At 23.9% G+C, this 27,392-nt stretch overlaps 1 protein-coding gene across 2 annotated transcripts; it reads right to left on the bottom strand.

The window, feature by feature from the left end:
* Nucleotides 1-449: 449 nt before the first annotated feature.
* On the bottom strand, nucleotides 450-27,046 carry LOC126904333 (TBC1 domain family member 1). Of its 2 annotated transcripts, none has more exons than XM_050683312.1 (21): nucleotides 26,457-27,046; nucleotides 25,465-25,665; nucleotides 18,731-18,865; nucleotides 18,358-18,507; nucleotides 18,152-18,279; nucleotides 18,021-18,087; nucleotides 16,964-17,104; nucleotides 16,386-16,503; nucleotides 16,206-16,322; nucleotides 13,910-14,120; nucleotides 13,684-13,849; nucleotides 12,269-12,399; nucleotides 11,186-11,322; nucleotides 8,138-8,254; nucleotides 7,032-7,184; nucleotides 6,643-6,813; nucleotides 5,196-5,347; nucleotides 4,839-5,091; nucleotides 4,613-4,782; nucleotides 3,530-3,697; nucleotides 450-1,149 (listed from the first exon to the last, which is right to left on the bottom strand). In XM_050683312.1, the coding sequence occupies exons 1-21, from the start codon at nucleotides 26,577-26,579 to the stop codon at nucleotides 538-540; spliced, it is 3,621 nt and encodes a 1,206-aa protein (XP_050539269.1). In that variant the 5' UTR covers nucleotides 26,580-27,046; the 3' UTR covers nucleotides 450-537. The 2 variants fall into 2 exon arrangements, with proteins under 2 accessions (XP_050539269.1, XP_050539271.1); XM_050683314.1 differs by having other exon boundaries at nucleotides 18,030-18,087.
* Between the last annotated feature and the right edge of the window lie 346 nt (nucleotides 27,047-27,392).

Below are 27,392 nucleotides of genomic sequence, written 5' to 3'. Positions count from 1 at the left end.
AATTAACTACTAAAAATAATTTTAAGAAGCACCAGTGTGTATTATATTTACATTTTCTGACAATTTTCGAAAAATAATATTTTCATACCAACAATTCGCGACCGCTTTGAGCATAATATTTTGAAATTATAATATTTACCTAAAATAATTTATTTCTCTTTCAAATTATTTTAATTGAAATTGACAACATAAGATTTACCACCAATAATAGACAAAATACACACATCCCAGCTAATTATTTTTGTTGATCCATTATTATAAATTAAAATGTATATGTTTACTTACTTTTTTTTGATAATATAAATACAAGAAAAATTTCATTTTAGATGAATGTACCAAACCATCTAAATAAATCAATATTTCTAATATGTATAATTGATATATTATATAATCAAATATTCAACAGAATTTTAATAAAAAATCAATGAAGTTTTAGAAATATCACAAATGTAAAAAACAGTAGTTCTTAATTTTAATTTAAATAATGTATAAAAATTTTAAATTAATATATAAAAATATTAATAATATAAGGAACTGTTAACCTTTATAAATAGTAGAACTATCTAAATTAATGCTATTACATTTTTTAGAAGATTTTTCAAAATCATCTGTTACAATACTTGGTAATGAAAAATTATTATCTCTGTTACTACTAATAGGTTTAATTGTTCGAAGTTCTGTAGTTCCAGAATAACATATATTTACATCTCTTGAATCTAAAGGATGCATTTCCTCAAAATGAATACTATTACTTTGAGGAGTAAGTAAATCAAAACTGCTTTCTGTAACTTTTAATAAACTTCTTTTTTTGTGTTTAGGATATTTTTCCTTTGATTTATTTTCAATGACACATTTTGAATCAGATATTTGTTTTTTTGTTGTTGGCATTATTTGAGATGACAAGTTTTCTAGTTCTAGCTTGCCACTTATTAAATTATTTTGATTACGACATATATTTATATGTGATATTAAACTTAATACTTCTGATGGTATTTCTATATCTGAATTTGAATAGGCTAATTCTAAAACAAAGTTTCCTAGAGTGGAAACTGAAAGTTCAAGACTTTTAACTTCACTTTCTAAACGATTAATGGTAGCTATAGTAGATGAACGATTTGTTTCTAAACGGCTGTTGTTTGTTATTGAAATCTGAAAAGAAATAAAAATTAAAAAACCGTTATAAATAAATGTGGTAAATGAATTTAGGTCAAAATATGTAATCATTGTACTGGGTGTTTTAAGGGCAGCACTGAGATATGAAGCAATATAAATTATAGAGTTGAACACCTATTTTTTTTTTTTGCTCATTCAAATAAAAAACCCCAGCATAGTGGGGTTGTGGCACGGTGGGAATCTGACATAGTATGGTCAAGTTTAATGGTTAAAATCACTATCATAAGAAATGCTTTGATACAAATCTGTAGATAGTGTTTAATTTTAAAAAAATTGGTGGATTATTCCAAAAGCTACATGATCTGCTGTTTCCTTATTTATATTGTGATAACAAGTTTTAGGATTTATAAGTATAATATATGAATAAATATTATAAATAGAAGCCAGATTAGCAAACGATCAATATGATTTCCGGAAGAACAAAGGAACCAGGGAGGCTATTTTAGGTCTGAGAGTAATACTTGAAAAGCAAATTGAGAGACAAAAAATCACTTATATGGCCTTTGTAGACCTAGAAAAAGCATTCGATAGCATAAATTGGACAAGTCTCTTTAAAATTTTGAAAGAAACAGAGATAGATTTTAAAGACAGACATATTCTCTATAAGATTTATGAAGAACAAGAATCTATTATTAAAATTAATACAACAACAGTGACTGCTAGAATCCAAAAAGGTGTGAGACAAGGGTGCCCACTTTCACCTGCATTGTTTAATGTATTTATTGAAAAAGCAATAAACGTCATAAAGCTTTGGTTAATACAAAAAGGAATTGGAGTGAAAATAGGAGGGGTACTAATAACAATGCTTCGCTTCGCTGATGATATAGTCGTTCTCGCAACATCTGAAGAAGACTTACAAACAGCGTTAAATGCAATGAATACTATGTTCAAAGAATATAGTCTGAAAATAAAGGCAGCCAAGACCAAAGCCCTAGTATGCTACAAGAAAGACATACCATATATAAATATAACATTAGAAAACAAAGAAATTATCCAAGTAGACTATTTCAATTACTTAGGCAGCATTATAACAGACGACGGGAAATCAACCAAGGAAATCAGGAGCAGGATAGGTCAAGCAAAGAATACATTCCTTAAAAAAAGAAAAGTATTAACATCAAAAAATATGAACATAGTGACGAAGAAACGGCTCATAAAAACATACGTCTGGAGTGTGGCATTATACGGAAGTGAAACCTGGACAATTAATAAGAAAGAAAAAGATATGTTAGAAGCTCTGGAGATGTGGTGTTGGAGAAAGATGCAGAGAATAAGATGGACTGATAAAAGATCAAATGAAGACATCCTGAGGACAATAGATGAAAAACGAACACTGATTGACATTATAAAGAGAAGGAGATGGCAGATGATAGGACACACGTTGAGGCATGGAGATGAATTGCATAGTTTAATAATTGAAGGAATGATAGAAGGTATAAGATCAAGAGGAAGACCTAGAACGAGGTACATTAGCCAAATAATGCAGGATGCAGGAGTCACTTCCTACAGGGAGCTTAAGATTATGGCGAATGATAGAGAAAAATGGAAAAGCCATTTATTGTAAAACAGTTGTTAAAAACCAATCTTCGGATTGAAAAGTATGTCGTATCAGAGATGTATATAAATACTACTTTTCATGAAAAAACTGTATTGATCCATACATTTTTCAAAAAGTTATAGCATAATAAAGTTAAAAATGTAAAATACAAAATCGAGAATTTTCACACAAAAATAGCATTTTGTAGCCATTTTCGTAGTGATGTAAAAATAAAGTCCGAAATTTTTTTTTTTCATGATAAAGTACATTATATTAGCTTTAATTTAAGATATATATAAAAGTATCAGACTTTCCGGAACATTTTCAAAAGTTAATTTTTTGTGAAAAAGTTGTCATTTTAAATCTCTCCTGTGGGTAGGTTTAAGGTCAGATTTATAAAAAATATATACCAAATAAAAGGTAATGATATCATGCATCTATAAAAAAAAATTATATTGATTTAGTCATTTTTAAAAAAGTTATGGCAGTTTTAATTTAAAAAATATCAAAAATTAGCAATTATTAAATTTGTAATTTTTTTGGAGATTTCCCCCATTTACGGGAAACGAGGACATTTTTTTCAATTTTTGAGGATAATGTCTTCAACTAGATACAATTTGTGATCTTTTGACGTATCGTTGAAAGAAATCGGTTCGGTGAGAGCTGAAAAAAAATGGTAACAGGCTTAAAAAAACACATCATAGTAAAACCAATACCTTTTCAGCTTCACATCAAAGCTAAAAGTCATTTTCAAAAATTGTCTTAAGTTTTTACAGAAATAAATAATTTAAATATTGTATTATTCTACCATCAAAATACCTCAAGTTGTTCATTTAACATTTTATTTTGTTGAACCAAATTTTTGTTGATCTCCTCTAAATGTTTGATTTTCTTAATTTCTGGTTTTGGTGTAGATAATTCTTCTTGTAGTACATGGTATTCAACTCCATATTCCATTAATTGTTTGGCAATATCAACAGTGAAAACCTTATAATTTGATTGAATTATTTAGTATAAAAATTACAAGCAGTCAAAAATCATAATTAAATAAAGCAATTTATTTATCAACTATATGAGATTTGTTACTACACTAATTACAGAAGCTAAAATACTAAGTCCCCTGAACTGACTTTAATTTTAACTTAAGTTAAAATTAAAATTAATCTTTTTATATAGATTTAATCTAGTCTAAACCTCTTTTGTACTATTAGTGATAAGAGGGTAAGGTTGTATTAAGTTAAGATTACAAATAACTGAATTTTATATAAAAAAAAATGTTCAATTAAAAACTGGACATTCTAGATTTTTGACAACTTTATGACTATAAGAAGATATACTAGTATTTAACAAAAAAATAAGTTATGAGATGCATTTGTTAAAAATTATATTTTGGCCAGAATACATTTGTTTATTTTAATTTGATAGCATCTAACTTATTATAAATTGCTCATTTTGGATATACCACTACCATTGACGTAGTTAATTATTAATGTTCTAAAAATATTTTAGGTAATATATTTTATAATATAGAAACAGTTTGTATAAAAAGTATAAAAATAGATGTATAATCCTATAACATAAACTTGTATAATACTTATTCTACATTAGCATAATATATAGACTTCATCCAGCATAAAAAATAGGTTAAAAAAGATAATAATAAATAAGGACCACCCTAGAGGGACGGTGTAATTTAGTAATGCCTGATGCAAAATGTTATAACTAAGGCCAGTAGTCTGATTTGTAATTCTTATCTCTAGCAAAGGATTATCCATCCATCGCAGAGTATATAAGGTTAAGAAATCTTCTTTAGACTGCAATAGCCCTTCATGGGCTGTAATAGCATATAAAAATTAAAAAAATAATCTTATTATTTTTAAATAGTTATTCATTTATAAATACCTGTTTTATGATTTTATCTATTATTTCTTTATTAACAACAGGAATATCATTTTTAATATAAGTCATTATTTGTTCCATTCCATCACAAGAAAGTAGATTATCTTTATGATAAGTTAAGAGAGATAATATTATGCAAAACATAACATCCATTTGTTCAAATAGCAGTATATCTACAATTTGAATTTAATATAAATAATTTTTAAATAAATGATAGAAATCAATTTACCAAATATACGAGATACAAATCCAAGAGGAAATTGTGAAGCAAATATAGTTAAAAACCATGGTGCTGCATATAATGTCGGTGAAATATCACAATTGTCAAAATGAGCATACAAATCTGGTAAATGATCATGAAGAAGACGTGATAATTGATAAAGCTGTACTTGTAAAGCAGCCATATCAGGTAAATATTGTTTTCTTAAAGAGCGTCTGAACATAATATGTTTAAGCATCATAAAAGCCTGCTCTTCAGTCATCTATAAAAGTAAAATGAGATAAGAAACATTAGTTAAATTGGTTTTATATAATAATATACAACAAAAGTAACAATTAATATCATAAATAATAGTTAAATACTTACATGTAATAGCAAAACTCCAGCAATGAAGCATAATCCCTGACAATAACCAACCTCAGGGTCTAATAAAGAATATGCTTTGAGTAAATTATATAGTGCTAATTGACCTGGACCAAATGGTGACATAAAATAAGTATGATTTGGAAATGTTCTACCTAAAATTATTAATAAGTTATTGTTTGATTTTAAATTATATGTAAAATACTAAATTACAAAATAAGTAAATATAGTAAAATTAATATTACTTATTTAAATAAATAAGTTTATTTATAAGATTACTATAAGTTTTAGTATTATAAAACTAAGTCCTAGTAGCCAAAGCTGTAATTCAATCCAATATATTAGTTATAAATATATGAAGAGTGAATGTGTCAAAAACATATTTGTTCAGAAAACACAAAAAACGATGGTAACATGGGCATGTCTCACATAACGAACACCATCTATGAATGCAATTTTGTACAAGTAAAAAATTTAATTGACATTTGAAACACATACAAGATTGTGGCCTTTGGCACATAGAACATAAATCAAAAATAAAACAATTTTTCACTTTTTTGGCACATAGAACGTTTGACACATTCACTCTTCATATATAAATTTATAACTCTTTTGAGAACTACAGATTCTATGATAAACTGAAACATAATTTATAAAATACTTAATTTATTAAGAAAAAAGAATTATCCTTAACTATTCAACATAAATTTAAAATAAAGTAAAGTACAGTAGGGATAAAGTGAAGAAGAGTAGAAGTATTATAATAATTAATTAGTGTTTCTGAAACCCAACAGTGATTAAAATTTGTGGTTTATCTAAAATAAAAATAAAAATAATTTTTTATTATATATTTAAGGTTTATAATTTTCCAATCTACCTAGTAAATGTTCTAACAAAAATAATGAATAAACAATCATTCTTTTCGTTTACATTTTCTGTTCTGTATCCTAAAAACATTTTTATTTTACTATTCAACTCTAAAGAAAACTTTTTTCCTTCATAAAATTTATGTTAAGTATATTCATACATATAGGAGGGTCTACAGTAAGTAAGGAAACAGGTTTCTATTCTTCTCATTGTTTCTAACAATTAACCTGTTTCCTTACTTACTGAACACTCTGTATATTTAGCAGGCATAAGCTATTTTAGTGCCTGGAAAAATTTTTTTTTTGGTATTCTCTCTTTAACTTTAATTCTAATTTTGACAGTTTTTTATTTACCTTTTATTAAAAATGTGTTGCATTCATGAATTAATTTGTATTATTTATAATATTTTTGTAGTTAATGATTTTGAATTTAGTGGTTATTATTTTTACTAAATTACATATTTTAATTAGAAACTTTTATAAATTTAAAATATCTAATAAAGATAAAGATAAAGATTACTTATTTTGAATATATTGCTTTAAATTAAATACAAAAAAATTTTCAAATAACAAAAATAAATTACCTAAATCAATCAAAATAGCATGCTGAAACTTCGTTAACTGTTTTAACAATTTTTCATATGGTACATTAAAATTAGGAAATTTTTCTTGGTCGATAATTGGGGGAGCTGTGGTATTACAATACAGTTCTGCGAAAAAAATCCATACATCGCCTCTTTTACTTCTAGGAACACCTGGTCAACGGAAATCATTTTTATTATCATTTAACAAAACAGTCAAAATATCTTTTGTTATTATTTAATGTATAATAACATATATATAATAAAACATTTTTTAAACAAGTAAAGATAATTTTACCAAAATATTTATTATTTTTACAGTGTAGTGAAGAAATGTATAATATATATTGGATATATCAATAATTTTATACTTTTAATTTTAAAAATATTACCTTGTCTTATGGCTTGTCTCAACATTTTTGCATCATATTTACGATTTTCTTTATTAACTATGGTTTCCCAAACATCTAAATATTCACGTGCAGATGAACCAATATCATCATACTCTAATTTAATTCTTTTGACAGTTGCTTCTTCTTGCCTTTCTAAATTTTATTTCTTTTATTTATAATTAAAAAAAATAAATATGCACAGAGATAATTGGGTTAAATAATATAGATGATATCTAACAGTGATTAAAATCACTATTATAAAAAATGCTTTGATGTATATCAGTGGACTTTTCTTTTTTAGTAGGAATTTTTGGATAATACTAAATACATCATGAACACATCATATATATATTTTTTTTAAATAACACTTATATCTTTATAAAATTTTGTAAAAACATTGTAGTCCCTTCTTTTTGATTATACTATTAAACCTAAAGTATATCCATAAATATTTGAAGAATAATAATAAATGAAACAAAAAAATAGTTATATTGTACAAAAATAACATTTATTGTTTAATTTATATGGTCGTTTACATATCAAAGAAAAAGTGTTTGGACAATTTTTTTGTAACTTGTAATATACTAATAATTTAAAAAACCAAATATGTCTGTACATTTTCAAAAGTTAAGTTGAAAAAATTAACTTTTTGTGCAAAAAGTGCTATTTGAATCTTTTTTTGTAAGGAAGTAATGAGTCAGATATTTAAAAAAAATTATACCAAATAAAGAAAAAAATACCTTGGGTATCTATAAAAAAATTAGTTTTGATCCATACAGTTTTTAAAAAGTTATAGCTGTTTTAAGTAAAATAAGTTAAAAAAATTACCAATATCAAAAATGGTAATTCTTTTGGGTATTTTCCCCATTTACTAAGAAAAAAATCGTTTTTTTAAATTTTTGACATTATTTAAAAAAATGTGTCTAGTATTGCTCAGAAAAAATGAAAAAAAAATTAAAATAAACAAATCATAAAATTAATATTTTTTAGCATCATATTTGAGCTAAAAAATATATAAATGATAATAAATAAAGCTAAAAATATTATGCCTGTATAATTTTATTTATCTATTTTTTAAATAATCAGTCAGATTAAAAAAATAATACCTTTCAATTTAGTATTTTCTTTTTCCATCCTTATAAGAAGTATTTGCTGATTAATTGCTTTCCTCCATAATTCTCTTAAATCATCTTTATCTAGTTTACGTTTAACAATTTGATTATCTAAAAAATGATCATTATAATTTTTTTTTGTTAAGATTTTTTTAAAATTTATATTCAGTTCATTAAAATAATTTAGACTAAATTATTTTCCAATGAAAAACTAATTGTGCTTATATACAAAAAACTAAACTTTCATGTATTTCAGTAATATTTGTTTACAAAGAAACAAATGAAATTAGTGAACATCATTATTTTTTGAATACATTATATTAAGATTTTTTTAATTATCACTTTTTTTAGGACTTATTATCAAAAGTTAAAAGTTTTTATTTTTCAATTAATTTAATGACAAAAATTTAAGTCTTTTTAAAAAGTAAATACCTTCCAATATCATTAATACTATTTTAAATACTAAATTATCAACTTATTAAATTACTAATTATTAATACTACATTATTTCACATTAAAAAATATTTTATACATTGGTAAAAATTTCAACCAATATATAAAATATTGTCTATATAATATTAGTATACTAATAGACTAATAATCAAAATTATAATTTTGGTTGATACATTTCATTAATTTTATATTCTTGATATTAAAAATTTGATGCTTTACACAGTAATGAACTATTATTTCATTATTAAAATAATCTTAATAATCTAATTAATAATATACTTATGGAATTATATTATCTGATCACTACTTTGTTAGTAGAAATTATTTTCTACTATTAATTGTCATATTATTTTAAATGTTGATGTATTTTTATTTATTTATATTGATCACGCGTATTATAAAATGAGCCTTTTTAACAAAATATTAATATTTAGGTATAATTACAATTAGTACTTTTTTATTTAAAGAAATTATATGAAGTATCTCATAAAATCAAAAGGTGTTGATCAAATGACTTATGATATTCTTAGATATGATTTTGTGATATATAAAGGAAAAAAATTGTTTTAAATTATTACAAATTTTGATATTTAATATGTTAAAAATAATGAGTGCAAAATATCATTTTTAACTTATTTTTTGGAGATTTAAATTTATTTTTTTGAAAGTTTATATATAATAAAAAAAAAATTGAATTTGTTACCATAACTTTTAGCTCAACTTCAAGTTTGAAATTTACATTATTAAATAGAAAATTTTATGAGAATTCAAAAAATAGTATTGTTAAGATTACTATGCAGTCAGGAAATTGTATAATTACTATTGACTGTAAAATCATCAGAAAAGCTCAATATTTTTTTCATTTTTATTGTAATATATCTCTTAAATAGAAATTATGTCTAACTAACTTTTGATGTTTAAAAATATTCTACAATTGAAAAAATCAGAAATTAATTAATTGATGATTTGCTTCAACTAAGAAAACCAATCAATGTTAATAAAATCTACACAATTGATGGTATTATAAAATTTGATTAAAATTATACATTTTTTTTTTTTAATTCAGATGAAACTAAAAATAGTTTTTTTTAGCAACATATTACCAAAAAATTTGAAATATTATAGATTGGACAAAGTAAAATTATTTAATTTTGTATTTGAAACCTATTATCATATCAAACCTAATTCTACAATAAATACATTAAAAACACATAAAATTAATGATTTTAATTGTCTATATAGAAAATGTGGGCTAAATATCTTTTTAATTGATAAAGTGAAAATTTTTTTAATTCTTAAGGGTAATATCTTAAACTAAATAGTTGTGATAATTTGATGTATCGTTTAAAAAAGTTAGTCAAGTGAGAGTTGAGAAAATAAATGAGACCTTCAAAAAAAATAATTTTTATATGAATAAGAAATAACTTCACACGAAGGATACTACTATGGTGGGGTCCTTGATTGAAGTTATTGAATCTAATTGAGATAAAAATAAAATGAGTTGATAATTTTTTTCTAACTCAAAAACCTTTGTTAGGTATTTTAAAATAAAATAAAATACAACATTGAGAATTTAAACACAAAAACAGCATATTTTTGAATAAGGTAGGTAAACATTTTCACAATGAAAACAAATTCAGAGGTCAAATTTTTTTTTTTAATTAAAATACATTACATAAGCTTTATTTTAAAATATATATAAAAGTTTCAGTATTACCAGAACATTTAGAAAATTTTTTTGTGAAAAAGTTGCTATATTAAAACCCGCTCTGGGTTATATAATATATACCAAATAATGAGTAAATACCTAAGATTAGGTATCAATAAAAAAATTAGTTTTAATCCAAACAGTTTTCAAGAAGTTATGGCAGTTTTAAGTGAAAAAAAAAAAAGATAAAATGTCGAAAATTACCGATTTTTAAATTTGTAATTTTTTTGGAGATTTACCCTATTTATGGGGAACAAGGATAATTTTTCAATTTTTTTGACTAGATACAATTTGTGACCTGTTAACAAATCGTTGAAAGAAATTGGTTTGATGAGAGCTGACAAAAAATGGTAACTGACTAATGTATATATGGTAAAAAAAAACAAATCAACAAAAAACAACATAGTAAAATTAATACGTTCTCAGCTTCACATCAAAGTTAAAATTTCATTAGTTCATAGAAAATCAACAATCACAACTTTTATTTTTTAAATAATAAAGTCTAATATTTTCTTTATAATTTATATTTATAGGGGTACTCAAACAATATTGATACTTCGATACAATATTAAAACTATTTTTAGCTAAATTTGATATTGCATTAAATGTGAAATTTTCTATAAAAATAATACAATTTCTAATAATAATACATCAATAATAATCCAAATATATTTGATATGCATAGACTAGAAATCATATTTTATAATAAAATCATACCTAGATGCATACCTTTAAATAATATTATTGATATTTTCTCAAGATATTGTGATAAAATAAAGCATTATGATATATATACAAATATATTGTTTGATAACCTTAATATTTATAATTTATAAATAAAATATTAGAATTTAATATGTCAGTTATTTACAAAATCTTACTATTAACTTGTTTGTTTGGTGTAACAACATTTTTAAAGATTGCTTGGCGCCAACTTCCAGGATATAATTCATTTTGTTCATCTGAGTCATTATCTGATATTGATAATGATTTAGGTGACTGGCCCACTTTTAAAAACCTGGTTAAGTATGAAAATAAATTAAAGTATGTAATCTTTTTAAATTAAGAGTAATTTTAATATGAATAAAAATATATCACTAATTTCCCAGTTTCCAATAATTTTCTTAAATTCTACTATCACATTTTCAGCAAAATTTTAATAATATTTTTAATTTTCAGTTTGACATTATAATTGTTTAAATGTTTTTATAAATAGACATTAGTGGGTATTAACTAGTTAAAAAGTTTTTTTTTTTTTATTTTTCAACTTAACTAGTTATTTTTTTTCTAATAAATTAATTAAAATAACAGGAAAGCTAAATTCAAAATTTTATAAATAATGTAGGTCTTTATACACTGCTTACAATTGGTTTAATTAAAAAAAAAAATCGAATCTTTCCCTATCCGAAGTATTATACTTATAAAACAATATATATAATTTTCTGAATTTTTTAAAAAATAAGTGATTTTTAACTGATTTTTTTTAAATAACTAGTTTTAAAGATATAACAGTACAGCTAACAACAAAATAGACAAAACGAATAAAAAAAAATTTTGTTATTAGTATTTTCTTCCAATTAAGATAAAAATCAATTCTTAGCTTTCCCTTGCATCACTGACCAATAAAAATTATTTTTAGAAATTTTAGACAATAAATTAATTTTAAATGAAATAAACTTTTTTTAAACTAGTTAAGATAAAAAAAAATTTCAACTTATCTTTTAACTTAGCTAGTGAAATAACTTTTAACTGTTAATTTATTGACATTGTTCATACTTAACTTAACTTGAGTTAATCATTTCGATTAACTTACCCATGCTTGTAAATAGATGATACAGATATTATAAACAAAAATTTATTTTTATAACTAGTTTTTATGATTTATATTGCTGTATTAGTTTATAGTATTGATACAAAAAATATTAGTAATAACACCAGGATAAACAAATAAAAATATAACTAACATATTCATCATTGATGCTGGACTGCTGTGTGATTTAGTTTGTGCTAAAATAGGTCCTGATTTATCTGTAATAGTTTTAGGTATATAATTTTGAGATGACGATATATTTGATATTGATTTTGTAGAACTTTCCTGGTAAAAGAACAATACAGTGAAATATTAATTTTAAAAAATCATATCATGATAATTTGGGTTAAAAATTTGATTTCTGTATAGCTTTTACTATAAAAAGAAATTAAAGTTAAATTTGTTTATTTTGGTTTTCTATACAGTATTATATAAAGTAAATAAATGCATTTATATAGCTACAAATAAAAGTTTTGCTTTGTTTAAAAACAGTGTTGTATTTTTGAAATAAATGAGGTACACAAAACTAAAGAGATCAAAGTAAAATTTTGCAAATATTAAATAAATGCAAAATTAAAAAGTAAAATAAATATTTTTTTGAGTGAATTAACGATTATAATGAAATTATTTAAATATATTATTTACAGTGTAATTTCGTGGTGACTTCTTAAATCAACAAACTTGAGATAAATTCTTCCAAATTAAATTTAATTTTTTCTAAATAGATTGTCACTTAAGTATAAACCATTATACATAACATATTTCATTTATTTTATTATGTTATAGTGTAATAGTAAAAATTTGATACTCTAAAGCTATAAATATAAAATCGTTGAGAATATTTTTTTGAAAATATACAAAAATTTTTTTTCATTAAGATTATTTTTCTTTAATTCAATAATTTATCCATAATTTATATTGTCTATATAAATTTCTAACAAAATTTCGTAATATATATATATTGTGATTAAAATAAAGAAAAAGAACACATTGAATTATGGTCATAACACAAATTTTGTAACACTATACCCAGATTAACATAAAATAATTGACAGAACTTCAATTCTTAAGAAATTTTTAAATGTTTTTCGAATATTTATCATTTAAGACTTATAATAATTTGATATTTAGGTCGACAATATTTTATAAGGCAATTCTATATTTTATATTTATAGGCGTAGCCAAAATTTTATAATATGGACGAGTATAGTAAAAAAATCTAGAAAACTCCATCATAATTATTAAAATTTCTTTACAGTTGATTATCATTATTTTAAGATAGCTATACAAGGCATAAGGGATGAACATAAAAAGTTTTAAATAGTTAATAATTCAAGAATAATGTGTAACTAAAGAAAACCAAAAAAAAAAATGTTTAAATTATTATTACTTTGTAAGTAATTGAGTGGGTTATGATAAAAAAATCACCTGTATAGTTACACCTTTGATTTTGTCATGTGATGTATAGTTGAATTTCATTTTAAAATGGTTTTTTGGTTATTTTATTTTTATGTGTAAATATTTGTTTTTACTAATAAGTAATTTGATATAATAGTAATGAAAAAATACCTTGAATGATCCATTAGAGGAAGAGGTATCTTTAGTTGCTGCAACAATTCCAAAATCATCTTTTGAACTTCTTCTTTTTAATAATTGATCAAATGAACTAGTTAATGATCGTTTAGCCTTCATAAAAATCGTACTACCACCAAGATATTGATTTAAAAATTCATGTCTTCAAAAAACTAAAAAAATTAATTTTCTAATTTTTAGATAATTTGTTCAGTATAAAAACCTATTTTCAGCAGAATCATGAACATGTTTTGATTGTTTGCTTTCACAATGAGTTCTTAATACCATCATTAACAATTCGTTCTGCTCTTTGAGATTAATTTTATTTAGGGTTTCTAATCCATGTAGTTTAGTAAGTACCACTTCTTGTTCTTCATCTGGTAGCATTTCTAGCATTTTAAATATAACTGATTGCACCTTATGCTCATTTAAATCTTCAAAAAATAAATAACCAAATCAACTATAGTTTTTTAGTACTTATTAAATAATTGAACAGATGATTTTGAAAAGGTATTATTAATTCCTTAATATTAAGTTAAACAATAAATGTAAATACATTATTCGAAATTTCTGATAGCATTGTATTAAAATGTTGAAAATTCTGGTTGACTATAGTTAAATAGTATATAAGAATAAAAACAGGTAAATTGTTTGATAAAGAAAGTAGTTGTAAAATTTTTTACATTTATCATGTATTTTTTCATTTGAAAATTCATACAACGCTATTTCTTTATATAGCAGTCAATTAAATTGTGACAAACTATCATGTTGTACAAATTTAAAAATGTCTTGTTTAAAAAATGCCTGTACAATTTTATAGCTGCAGTTCAGAGAGATCATTTTTACCAAAACATTATTAAAATAATTCCTTTTGCCAGCCATATTTCAATTGTTCAAAAAAATCAAAATTAAGAATTACAAGAAGGATGTTCCTAATCTATGATAATTTTTGTTAATTTTAGAGTTTTGCATATATCACTCAGAATTTCAACTATTTAATCCATAAGAACTTAATAAGCGAATTTCCATTTTAAACAGTGAAAAAGTAGTACTACTCGTGATAAAATATTTTTTTGATAAAACTATTATAATTCAAGTAAATTCTATGGTTATAACATTGATAGAGATGTACAAAAAGTATTGTCACAAAATTTCATAAAAAAATTTCTACTTAATAAAAAATTATTATATAATTGAACTTATTTTTTGATCACCTCTTATACAGAGTGATTTACTTACCATGAACCACTTAATTAATTGAAATATAAAAATAATATTAATAATATATTTATTTGTTTCTTACAATTTTTCAATTATAAAGTTTTTTTAATGTTCATCCCTTATAATTTAATTTTTTTTTAATGACGACACCCCTATTTAACTAGCTTATATAATAGAAAATAATCTAATTTAGAAAATGACTGGTGGATAACACCTTTTGGATCAGTATTTTGGAATTAATTGACATTTAAAATGTCTAGATATAACAAAACAGCACCCACTCTTCACCTCCAGTTATAATTTATGTTGTTAATAACTTCCAAAATATAAACAGGGATGTTAATATTTAAAAAATTTAAGTTTACAACTCTTTAAATTAATAAAGGATGAGCAGAAAAAAAACTTTGATTGAAAAATTAAGAGAAATATTGAATTAAAAGAAACAAATAAAAAAATGATTAATATTATTCTTATTATTCAATTAATTAAGTAATTCATGATAAGTGAATCATCCTATATATATAATTACATTACTTTAAATCTAATAACTCTGATATAAGGGATGAACTTACAACAACCTTACAAATAGCACTTATTCAAGAACCAAGAATAAATGGTAATCAGATTAAGGGACTGAATCTAAGGAATCTAAAACTATTATATATACAGATGCATGACTCAACATCAAATAAGCACTTTAAGTGGTCTACTGACAAGACATGGTAAACTTGTTTAAACATCTTTACACAATGAGGGTCTCAGAACCACCATTGAGCAGGAAGTGTGAAATAGAAGAGGAAGACTTAATTCACATAATGTGCGAATGTGAAGGCTTATCCACACTAAGATCAAACTACTTGATTAAACCTTTTCTCGAAAAAGAAGATATCAAAAACCTAAAACCCAGAGAGATAATTAATTTTGCCAGAAAGACAGAACTCAGAGACATCCACAGGAGGCGAATTGATAGTCCACCCTTTATACAATGATAGGTATAATATAATAACACTTCTGTCATAATACATAGGAGTGTAAACCAAATCAAGACAATTCGGTATGAGGTATGCACAATGGACCAACAGGTCGGAGTACATGGGCATTATATCCACCTCTCTAATAACTAAAACTAAGGATAAACTTAATGAGAGAAGATTTGAGGTCATATGCTTCCTCCTTAAACTATCATCACCTACTAAAAGAAAAAAGGTCTTTCCAAACATAAGAGTGACTTTGGCATCTAAAAAATTGTAACGCTCTATAAAAAATGTCTACCCATGTATTACATAAATTTTATTTACTTTCAACATCAGAACACAGTTTGTGAAACCACACCATTGGACAGTGCTCACAAGATACAATTATTTGCTTCTCTTTTTTAATAACCCCATTTGTGTTATTATGAGCAAGATTAATAGCTAAAAATAAGTAAAAAAAATGATTAATCACATTTATATAGTAAGATTCTATGTATTTACAACCTGTAACTAGTTCATTCGCCACTGACTCCGATTCACATTTGAAAATGTAACCTATACAATTTTCAGTAGATGAAGAATCTCGACAAGTAAAACCAAAATGAAAATTATTTCTGTTTCCCTGATAAAATATTTAATTTTTTTTAGAAATTAATGACATGATTCATTTAAAGATAAACAATTTTTTGACAATTTCAATGAAACACATTCCTTTATTATTACTTTGTTTATAATATACAAAATAAAACTTCAGCAAATAAGCTTTTACAGAATTAAAAATTATAATTGCCTTTAGTAATAAAAGGAATATATGTTTGAGGATTTTCTGTCATTTTATTATAACATTATGTATAATTATTATATATAATTATAATGTTGATTTCTTTTGTATTAATTTTAATTTTTGGAAATTAATTGAGTATATTTTTACAAATTCTGATTATCATTTATCAAACCTTGTTGAACTAAACCATTTTTCTTTAAATAAAGGCTAAAAAAATATAATAATTTTTTTTGCAAACTGCAACATTTTTTTTTTATTTATATTTATATATTTTAACTTATTTTAATGTAAATTTTACCTTGACACAATTAACAACATCCTTTAAATGTTTGTGTAAAAGTATTTGTTTTCGATCAGGGCTTATTAAGTGCAAATCACTTTTTCCAATTTGAAAAACCATTGTTCTGTTACTTTCTTCTCCAACATAACAATTTTGCTTCTTTTAATTAAGAATTTCAAATTACTAACAATAGAGACATAAAATAAAATAAAGTTTATTATCAACCATCAGAGCCATAGCAAATATTTTTGGCACTGAATTATATGAACAAACCGTTAAAAAAAATCTTATTATTTTTTGAGTAAACAAATTTTTTCAACTAGTACTAAAATAAAATTAGAAATTCAATTTATATTTTTTATGTCCATTGTAATTATATAGCATCCCCTTTATGAAGGCACCTGAGACAAATGGCATATAGCCACATACTCACCATAGTCCTATTTAATAAATTAGCACTTAATTTGTTTCATATTCATAGTGAAACAAATTTGAATATTGTTAGGGGAAACCATAATAAGTTGATCACTAGGGAAATAGACACATATTATTGACCTTTTGAAAAATAGGTTAAAGTACAGTTTCGATTGATAAACCTTAATCATAAACTTAATTTAGTTTTAAACCTTTGGTCTAATCATAATCTTTAATATAAGTATATAAATAAAGTAAAACTTAAATAAAATAATTAAAAGATTAAATTCATATACATCAATATTACTTCAACTACCCCATTAATAGAATTAATTGATACAACATTGATTTTTCACATTTTTATCTGTAGAATAATTAAGATAAATAATTAGAGCAAAATAAGTTGGTGACTATGTGTTTTTCGAATTATCTAAGAACTTTCATTACTCTATCTGAAATATTATTGATAAAGGAAAAAAAAATATTAAAAGACTGTCAACCTAAACCAATCTTCCCTATAGTGAATAAAAGAATGTTTAAATGTATTTATACTATTTTGAATAATTGAAGATTTACTGTAGCTATATCTGAAGTTGAATTAAAAATAATTTTTAGTAGAATAGAGTAAACAAAAAGTAAAATAATAAATTTAAATATTTACATTATTTTCATTATTTTCATTTTTTCTGACTGGATAATTAATTGATTCTGATCTTGAACTTAACAGACTAGAAAAAGGATATATACATTTATATAAAAAACATTTATATTATCAACCTTAAGTTAATTTACTCTGAATTTTTTATATATTTTTCTGACTCAATGGACGAAGTGTAGAAGTTTTCATTTCCTGGAGATAAAACTGTCATTGAACCTCGTCTTGAGTCCGATACATAAATTGATGAATTTTGATCCGATGCCTAAAAATATAATTAACATTATTTATAAATAGAAAATAAATAAGAATAAGAAATATAAATAAAATTTGTACTCATTACAATTATATGAGATCCCCTTCTTGAGGAATTAGTACTATTTGACTTCTTTGATTTTTCTAATTCATGTAATCGAAATTTTTCCAAAGCATCATCAATAAAAGTACTTGGAACTTTTTTTTGTGAAACTCTTATTTTTCCAACATAAAATACCTGAAATAGCAGTCTTACAAATTACTGAAATACTAACTTAGCTTTCTTTTTTAAGTTAAATTTAGTAATAAGCTAGTGTACAAAAATAAGCATAAGAAAACAAAATAAGGTTTTATTTGATAAAACTAATAACTTTTTAACTTTGAAATAATTTGAATAGAAATAAAATGACGCACTGCAGCACTAGTAATGAAATAAAAAAAAGTGTAATTTTATTAGTTACCTCAAAAAAATGAGACGTGTTAGGTGATATATCCGCACATAAAGAAGTCAAAGTTTGGGCATTGCTTAATGAACGACCAGTGCTTTGTAATGTTTTATGTGAATTTTCTTTCATTGCAGAAAATAATTCCATCACCTTAAAATTATAAATTATAGATATTTTAAATTAAAAAAGATTAATACAGTTGGCTAAAAAATTAATGAAATATTGACAAAGAAAACAAAAAGCTTTCTGGGTCTTCTAAAAATAAATTTTTGGAAAGTATCCAAAGTTATTCAAATATATATATAAAGAATAGTTTAGAAATGTGAAAATCTTTCATTGAAAAACACATTATTATCAATGAATAATCTATTGCATCTTTCTTCCCAAAGACGCATTTAAAATTACAGGATCGAATAATTTATTAATACCATATTGCACAAATGTATATTTCATAAAAGTTATTTAAGAAATCATCCTATGCATTACTACAATGTAATTCATTTTTATACAAAGTATAATTTAGTTATATTTTGAATCTTATAAATGGTTAATATGTTAAAAATAAAAATAACAGAAGGACAAGGCTAACCGGCCTAATTAAAATAACATTCTAGCAGTCATATAGTATAAAAATATAAGGACAAAATGTATGTATTTTGTCTATCGACTACTTAAAAAATAAATTCGTTTAAAAGTGTATAAGTATTGCATTATTAGACAAATAATTATTTGTCTAACAATTTAATTATAATTGTTAAAAAGGAAAAATTGCAAAAAAATTAATGCCACAGGCAAACATTAGTCATTTGATAAACATTTGATAAACATTTGATAAACATTTGATAAAATTGGCAATTTAAGCTAATTCAAATGTTAAAATTCATTTTTTTGCCTAAATTGAAAAAAAAAGTGAAATAAGTTTAACTCTATATTCCATGCCAAATAGTTGAATATATTATTCATGAAAATGAGTGTACTTCCTTTATAAAGTAAATTGAAATAAATTAAAATACAATACCAAGAATTTTAACACAAAAATAGCATATTTTTTGAATGTGATAACCATTTTCATTATATCTCGACATTTTTTTAATTTTCGACAGCCATTTGCACATAGAAGATAAGATGTCGGGACAAATTTTTTTTTTTCATTTGATAGTATATAACATAACCTTTGATTTGATATATGTTTAAAGGACGCAGTATTCCCGGAACATTTTCAAAAGTTCAGTTGAAAAAGAACTATGTTTTTTACAATATTTCAAGTTTTGGACGCCCCCTATATAAGGGGAATTTGTCCAATATTAATAAAAAGTATGTCAAATGAAAGATGTACTTATAATGTATTTAGAAAAAAAAATTTGTGCTGATATATACATTTTTCAAAAAGTTATAGCATTTTTAAGTTGAAAATTTAAAATCGAAAATTTTAACACAAAAATAGTGTGTTTTTAACTACGGGTAGACTATTCCAAAAGCTACATTATCTGCTAGTTCATTATTAATATCCTAATTCAGATAAAGTATGTAGAATGAAAAAGGGATTATTAAAAAATATTATTTCTCATAAAAAATAAATTTTTTGTGAAAAAGTGGTCATTTTAAATCCCCTCCTGTGGGCAGGTAAAGGGTCAGATATAAAAAAAATATATACCAAATGATAGGTAAAGACATCATGCATCTATTAAAAAAAAATTATATTGATCCATACATCTTTCATCCATTCATCTTTGGTTTTACATCTTAGTAAAACCAATACCTTCTCAGCTTCGCATCGAAGCTAAAAATAAGTTAAAGATGACTTTTTGAATTGAAATTTTTCATGAATTATTTTTATCATATTAAAAATCAATAATAACTTAAAAAAACATTTTTTAGCTTCGATGCGAAGCTGAGAAGGTATTAATTTTACTATGATGTGTTTTTTTTTTTTTTTGTGTGTCTGTTACCACTTTTTCTCAGCTCTCACCGAACCGATTTCTTTCTATGATCGTCAAAAGATCACAAATCGTATCTAGTTGAAGACATTACCCTTAAAAATTGAAAAAAATTCCCTCGTTCCCCGCAAATGGGGGAAATATCCAAAAAAATTACAAATTTAAAAATCGCTAATTTTCGAAATTTTTTCACTTTTTTTTCTTAAAACTTCCATAACTTTTTGAAAAATCAACAAATCTACATCATTTTTTTTTATACTAAAACCTTAGATATTTACCTTTCATTTGATATCATTTTTTTTGAAAATCTATCACTTAACCTGCTCATTGGGGAGGATTTAAAATAGCAACTTTTTTACAAAAAATAACTTTTTCAACTTAATTTTTGAAAATGTTCCGGAAATACTGCGTCCTTCAAACATATATTAAATTAAAGATTATTTTATTTACTATAAAATGAAAAAAAAAAAAATTTGTCCCGACAGATTTTCTTCTACATTTAAACGGCTGCCGTTTCCCCCATTTTCGGGGAACGAGGGAATTTTTTTCATTTTTTAAGGGTAATGTCTCCAACTAGATACGATTTGTGATCTTTTGACGATCATATAAAGAAATCGGTTCGATGAGAGCTGAGAAAAAGTGGTAACAGACACACAAAAAAAAAAAAAAAACACATCATAGTAAAATTAATACCTTCTCAGCTTCGCATCGAAGCTAAAAAATGTTTTTTTAAGTTATTATTGATTTTTAATATGATAAAAATAATTCATGAAAAATTTCAATTCAAAAAGTCATCTTTAACTTATTTTTAGCTTCGATGCGAAGCTGAGAAGGTATTGGTTTTACTAAGATGTAAAACCAAAGATGAATGGATGAAAGATGTATGGATCAATATAATTTTTTTTTAATAGATGCATGATGTCTTTACCTATCATTTGGTATATATTTTTTTTATATCTGACCCTTTACCTGCCCACAGGAGGGGATTTAAAATGACCACTTTTTCACAAAAAATTTACTTTTTCAACTTAAACTTTTGAAAGTGTTCCGGAAAGTCTGACACTTTTATATATATCTTATTAATTAGGATATTAATAATGAACTAGCAGATAATGTAGCTTTTGGAATAGTCTACCAATTTTTTAAAATTAAACACTATCTAAAGATTTGCATCGAAGCGTTTTTTTTTTTATAGTGATTTTAATCACTGTCAGATATCATTATACTTGATCCATCTATGCCACGTCACCACTGTGCCGCGACCCCCCTGTGCTGGGTTTTTTTATCTTATATTTTTATGAAAATTTATAATTTAAATATATATTCTATATAGTTATATTCAGAAATATTCCATACCTAGTTTCACCTATCATTTCATCTGCTGTTGTGTGTTTGAAATTCATTTTATCTGGTAGGTAAAAATGAATTTATGTATAATATAATATATTAGCTTTGATGCGAAACTGAGCAAGTATTAATTTTATATGTGTTTTTTTTTTGTGTCTGTCACTATTTTTTCTCAGCTCTCACTGGACCGATTTTTCTCAACGATACGTCAAAAGATGACAATTCGTATTTAATTGAGGACATTACCCTTAAAAATTTGCCCTTGTTCCTCGTAAAAAATGAAAATCCTTCAAAAAATTTCAATTTTTAAAATTGGTAAATTTCGACATTTTTTAAACTGTTTTGTAATTTCTCCTTAATTCTTTTTGAGTTAGAATCATGCTTTTGAATAATCCACCAATTTCTTAAAATTAAACTCTATCTACAGTTTGCATCGCAGAGTTTCTTATGATAGTGATTTTAATCACTGTCAGATATCATCTATACTAGTCCTAACTATACTGCGATCTCAATGTGCTACCGTTTTTGAACATTATTTTGACGCATAATAAAATGTTTTAAATATTTTTAACAAATAATAAATAATATTTTTTAAATACAGATCTTAAATAACCTTAGAATTTGTAAACTAATAATAAATTTGATATTAGTAATTTTAAAACATATAGTTTCATTAGCCACAAAATTTTTTATTTTTTAAGACTTTACACTCCTTTGTATCCTTAAATTTCAATAAATTTAAAATGTGTTATTAAATTAGAAATCAGTGATCTTTAAGCATAGTAAAGAGAAATGTTCAATATTTTTCTTGTCTTAAATTAGTATAAGCTAATTTTAATTTCGGACCACTTTTGGTCGGCGGCGGCACTATTAGTCTCATTGTGGTACCGTTAAGAGGTGAATTTAAACTGAAAGGCGAACAACAATGCTCTACTTGGTCTTACTAGTCATAAACTAACGGATTTAAAGAATAAGTAGCATTTTTCATAATCTTTTGACACTGTTATTTAGTCAATTAATTTACGAGCTGAACGAGCCACATTTAATCCACGAGATTAATGACTATTCTATATCCACTGTTGCAATCGACTTCTGGTGAATTTCGAAGGATTAACTACTCATATGTACATTGGAATTCGAAATAAATATTCAAGGCTGTGTATCAGTTTAACTATATTTGGATTATTATTGCTATTCTAATGTATACCAAGTTACCATAAATTTGTTTATTTTAATATTATAATTAATGTTGTTTTTATACTTAAATTACTATTTTACACATTTATAATTGATTTTTAGTAACATATGATCTGGGTTTACAATTATTTCATGTTAAATGCACGGGATCCTATCCGACGATGAACTAATTAATAAAGTGTGGTTTGGAGACAAAATAGTGATAATACAGAAGAACTTAATTTAGACATATTCTTTGTTATAATAATTACTAACTAAAACATATTACAATCAGATTAGAATATTTTTTAGTTCAAAATGCAATGATGTTTGTTTATTGATAGTATTCATTCACTGTTTATGTTCACCGATATAGTGTTCGAAACTTATCGAAGGATAAGACAATTATTTTTTTGGAAACCGTTGAAAATTTAAAATTTTTGTCAAAGAAATAAATGTTTGATTCAAAAATGTTATAATATATTTATTTTATTATTGCTTGTTAAATTTAAGTGATTTTCGACCAATTTCCTATTATTAAATTGCTATTTAGCAAACAGTAGTTATCATTTCTCTATGATGTCATACAAACAAAATTTTATTTAAGACAATTCTTATCTTCATATTTGACATTTACAATAGCAATAATAATTACTGATAATAATTTATGATCCATTGAACCCATTGATTATTGCCTATTTTTTTTAACGCTTTATAAGCCCATTGAGGGCTGTAGCTGCTTCTCCCAAAGGAGTAAGTTTCTTGGCCATTGATACTCCGAAACGGGTGATTAGTCCGTCGCTGGATAAATATAATATAATACAAAATACTACATTAATTAAACAGAAATTTAAATTAATAGCTAAAGATGGGGTCCAAATCGGCGTAAAGCATTAATTCGTAAAAAGACTCTTTTTATTAAATAATTTGTATATTATTACCTTGGTATTATAAAAATCAAATTAATGATAAATTTCTATTTTAAAATCAAATTTAAAACGCAATCGACTTATCAAATAAAAAATTATAACATTTTTTGAAATTTTTTTTTTATCATATAATCAAACCAAAAATATGGGTTCCCGGTTAAGAAAATTAAAGTTTAGATAATTTATCTCTAAAAATATGAAAAAAAAAATTTAACATTATATTATTATTGAGTTTCTTTAATTAAGCAATAATTTCTTTTACAAAAATCGAAAATATTTAATAATTTCCGAGAAAGTGAGTGTCTTATCCTAAATCGATCACTCTGAACTTATAGTAAAAACTAAAAATATCAACATTGACTGTTTTATGAAAAATGTAAATTTTTTGGGACATTTCTCTTTATTACCGAGAATGATGGAAACATTTCAAAGTTATTACGCTGATAGCTTCATCTAATTACGTTTTGTGATCGTAAAGCAACATAAATTCAGTAGAAGGTGAAGTAATCGCGTATACAATCACAAAAAAAAAACAGCAAATGAAAACCAATTGCTTTTTTTCTACGCATCAAAAATAAAATATGGACTTAAGTAAAAAAAAAAATGGCACTATTTTTCACGTGGGAGCTTTTTAAAAATTAATAATTTCCAGTACCCAAGTAAATTAAATGTCAATTAAGCACAGACAATTAAAACATTTTTTTTGGATATACAAAGGCTATAATGGAGTTAAAAAATTATTATTCGGTTATTTTTAATGACTTAATTAAGCCATTATTGTTTGACAATTATTTTTTAATTACTAATTAATATTAAATTTTGGCACTTATATGCTGAATTATTCATGCACTTCTCCTTATCACTAAGTAACCAACAATATTTGTTAATATCTTCACAACATTTTTTTTAAAATTATTTTATAATTTTCTTATTAAAATAAATAAAATTTATACCCTCTAAAATACTACATAAATTTTTTTATTTTTTATAATATTTTAGAAATAACTTTTAAAATAAAATTTTTTTTTAATTTTTCACATTTAAATAAATCAAATAATAAGACCTACACTGACTTGCGCATATTTACTACCGGCTGTAAAATTACCGTTGGGTGAACCACATAATTAAGAACAATAATATTAATATTACATAATTATTACATTTCACTTTCATTTATTCATCCTTACATTTCTTAATAGAAAAAAATTGTTTTATTCTAGAATAGGTAAAAATTAATAATTTTTTTATGTATGTTGTATCATTACCCATTTAAAAAAAGTCATTTTAAATTTATGTCACTTAAATTAAGTTCTAATTTGGCAACTTATCATAAGTTTAAGACATTTATATTAATACTTACTTCATCAGGTTGAGAGACATATGCATAACATTCAACCATACAATCATTAATATCACGCAATGCATAAAAAAATGTTGCTACATCACCATTTAAAAAAGCTAAACGACTTATTAATCTAATTTCATGCTGAAACATTAACTTGCTCTTATTTTCCCAACTTTCATATACAAATAGAAAACCATCTTCAACTCCAATTTTCACCTTAAAATAAAAAAAAAATCATAATTGTAAATTATTGAAAGAATTAATCAATTAAAATATAATTTTTAAGATAAGTATAATAGTCTGATACTAATAGTAGCAAAAATATTTATTATATCACAATTTTATAATTCATACTAAATAAAAACGTGAAAGATATTTAATAGTTTTATCTATTACAGGTGTGAATAGGTTTACCGGGAAACCAAGACTTTCCTTGTGAGCTTCTCAACCATGTTACAATTTACTTTATAAGCGGTGCCCTCAAATTTTTCTCTTTTATTCACTTATAAATAAACAAAAATAATAATTCTAAAAAAAATGTGTGTTATATATATTTAAAACATGTATGACATTTAAAATATGTATTATTTTACCTCCTAATAATTAAAAATCAACAAAGGCTACATAAGTGTTGCCTATAACACCAAAAACTAAATAATCAAGCAAGGCTTATGTTAAATAAAACTTAATAATCAGAAAGTAATGCAAAATGCCATTATTTAATTTTTGCTTTGAAAAAAGGAAAAAGTAATATAGCTATTTTTTTAAGCTTATTAAAAAAAAAATAAAGAATTATAATTGTCTAACTATTACTTTAAATATTTGAATGACTTATAAGAGAATACAAAAAGTTTTAGCTCTTATTTTTTTAATGTCAATTTTCTCAATTTTATTGTCTAAAATCTTGGTTAATGAAAGTAGTTAAGATTGGATACAGACAATATCCACCACCAGTATGAACCAATATAATTTTAATATTTAATTTAAAGCAATTAGAATATATTTACTTTTTCTTGGTGATTTTTTTTCTTAATTTCTGCAATAATCCAAGGAATCATTGGATTTGTAATACGTTTGTCACTGCTACTTGAACTTAAATACACTACTTTATGCAACTTCATGATTTTCATATAATTCTGATATCTCTTAAGTAATAAAAATTTGAATTACATCGAACCTTTTTTTTTTCAAAAATATGACAGTTAACGAAATCAATTTTAAGAAACAAAGATCTTATAAATAAATGAATATTAAATAAAATATTTTAAATGTGATGTATTCACAATTTTTGACTTCGCTTAAAAATACGGTTGACTAAAAATTTATATTCAAAAACAACTTTTCCATTTTTTTAAATTTCACAACTGGTAAATGAGAGTAGCTGATAACATTCAACTGATTATAAAAAATAGACTGGATATCGCAATTAAAAGATTTCAACGCGCTATTATAATAGAAACGAGTTAATTTTCAAATTCAGTGTCAAGATTAATTTTATACTTGAATAACTTCAACAACAACATCAACTTTATTTTATTAGAGGTAGATCTATCGTTAACTGACTTGCTATAAAACTGATTAATGATGCTTACAGGTTACATATCGTATGACGTCCTTATAAAATAGAAATGATTCCTTGAAATTATTAGTCTGAAAATGGAAGGAGATAATAATTAAAAATACACATATATATAGGATGTCTTACGAGGTTTTTACAAATCGTTATAAGAAAAGTATATGGATTTGTCAAAACCTCGTAGGACACTCTATATATGTGTGTGTATTTTATATATACCACTACCTGTTGAATAGTGTAACTAAACATTAAACATCAAGGTTATTCATTTTTTTAATAACTATCCTCCAATAACAAGTTATGATAAACTGATGCCTTACTTACGTTTGCATTTAAATTACTTTTAAACTACGATTTGTAAATTTAT

This window comes from Daktulosphaira vitifoliae, unplaced genomic scaffold, assembly GCF_025091365.1.
Source record: "Daktulosphaira vitifoliae isolate Bord-2020 unplaced genomic scaffold, ASM2509136v1 Scaffold_4, whole genome shotgun sequence".
Classification (NCBI taxonomy): domain Eukaryota; kingdom Metazoa; phylum Arthropoda; class Insecta; order Hemiptera; family Phylloxeridae; genus Daktulosphaira; species Daktulosphaira vitifoliae.
This window is presented reverse-complemented; position numbering and strand designations above follow the sequence as displayed.

Coding starts and splice junctions, on each gene's coding strand:
- LOC126904333 (XM_050683312.1), bottom strand. CDS start 26,579: ATGAAAATCATGAAGTTGCATAAAGTAGTGTATTTAAGTTCAAGTAGC. Junction 14,121..16,205: donor ACTGTGTTCTGATGTTGAAA/GTAAATAAAATT, acceptor TATTTTTTGAAG/ATTTAAATGAGCATAAGGTG. Junction 11,323..12,268: donor CCAGCATCAATGATGAATAT/GTTAGTTATATT, acceptor ATACTTAACCAG/GTTTTTAAAAGTGGGCCAGT.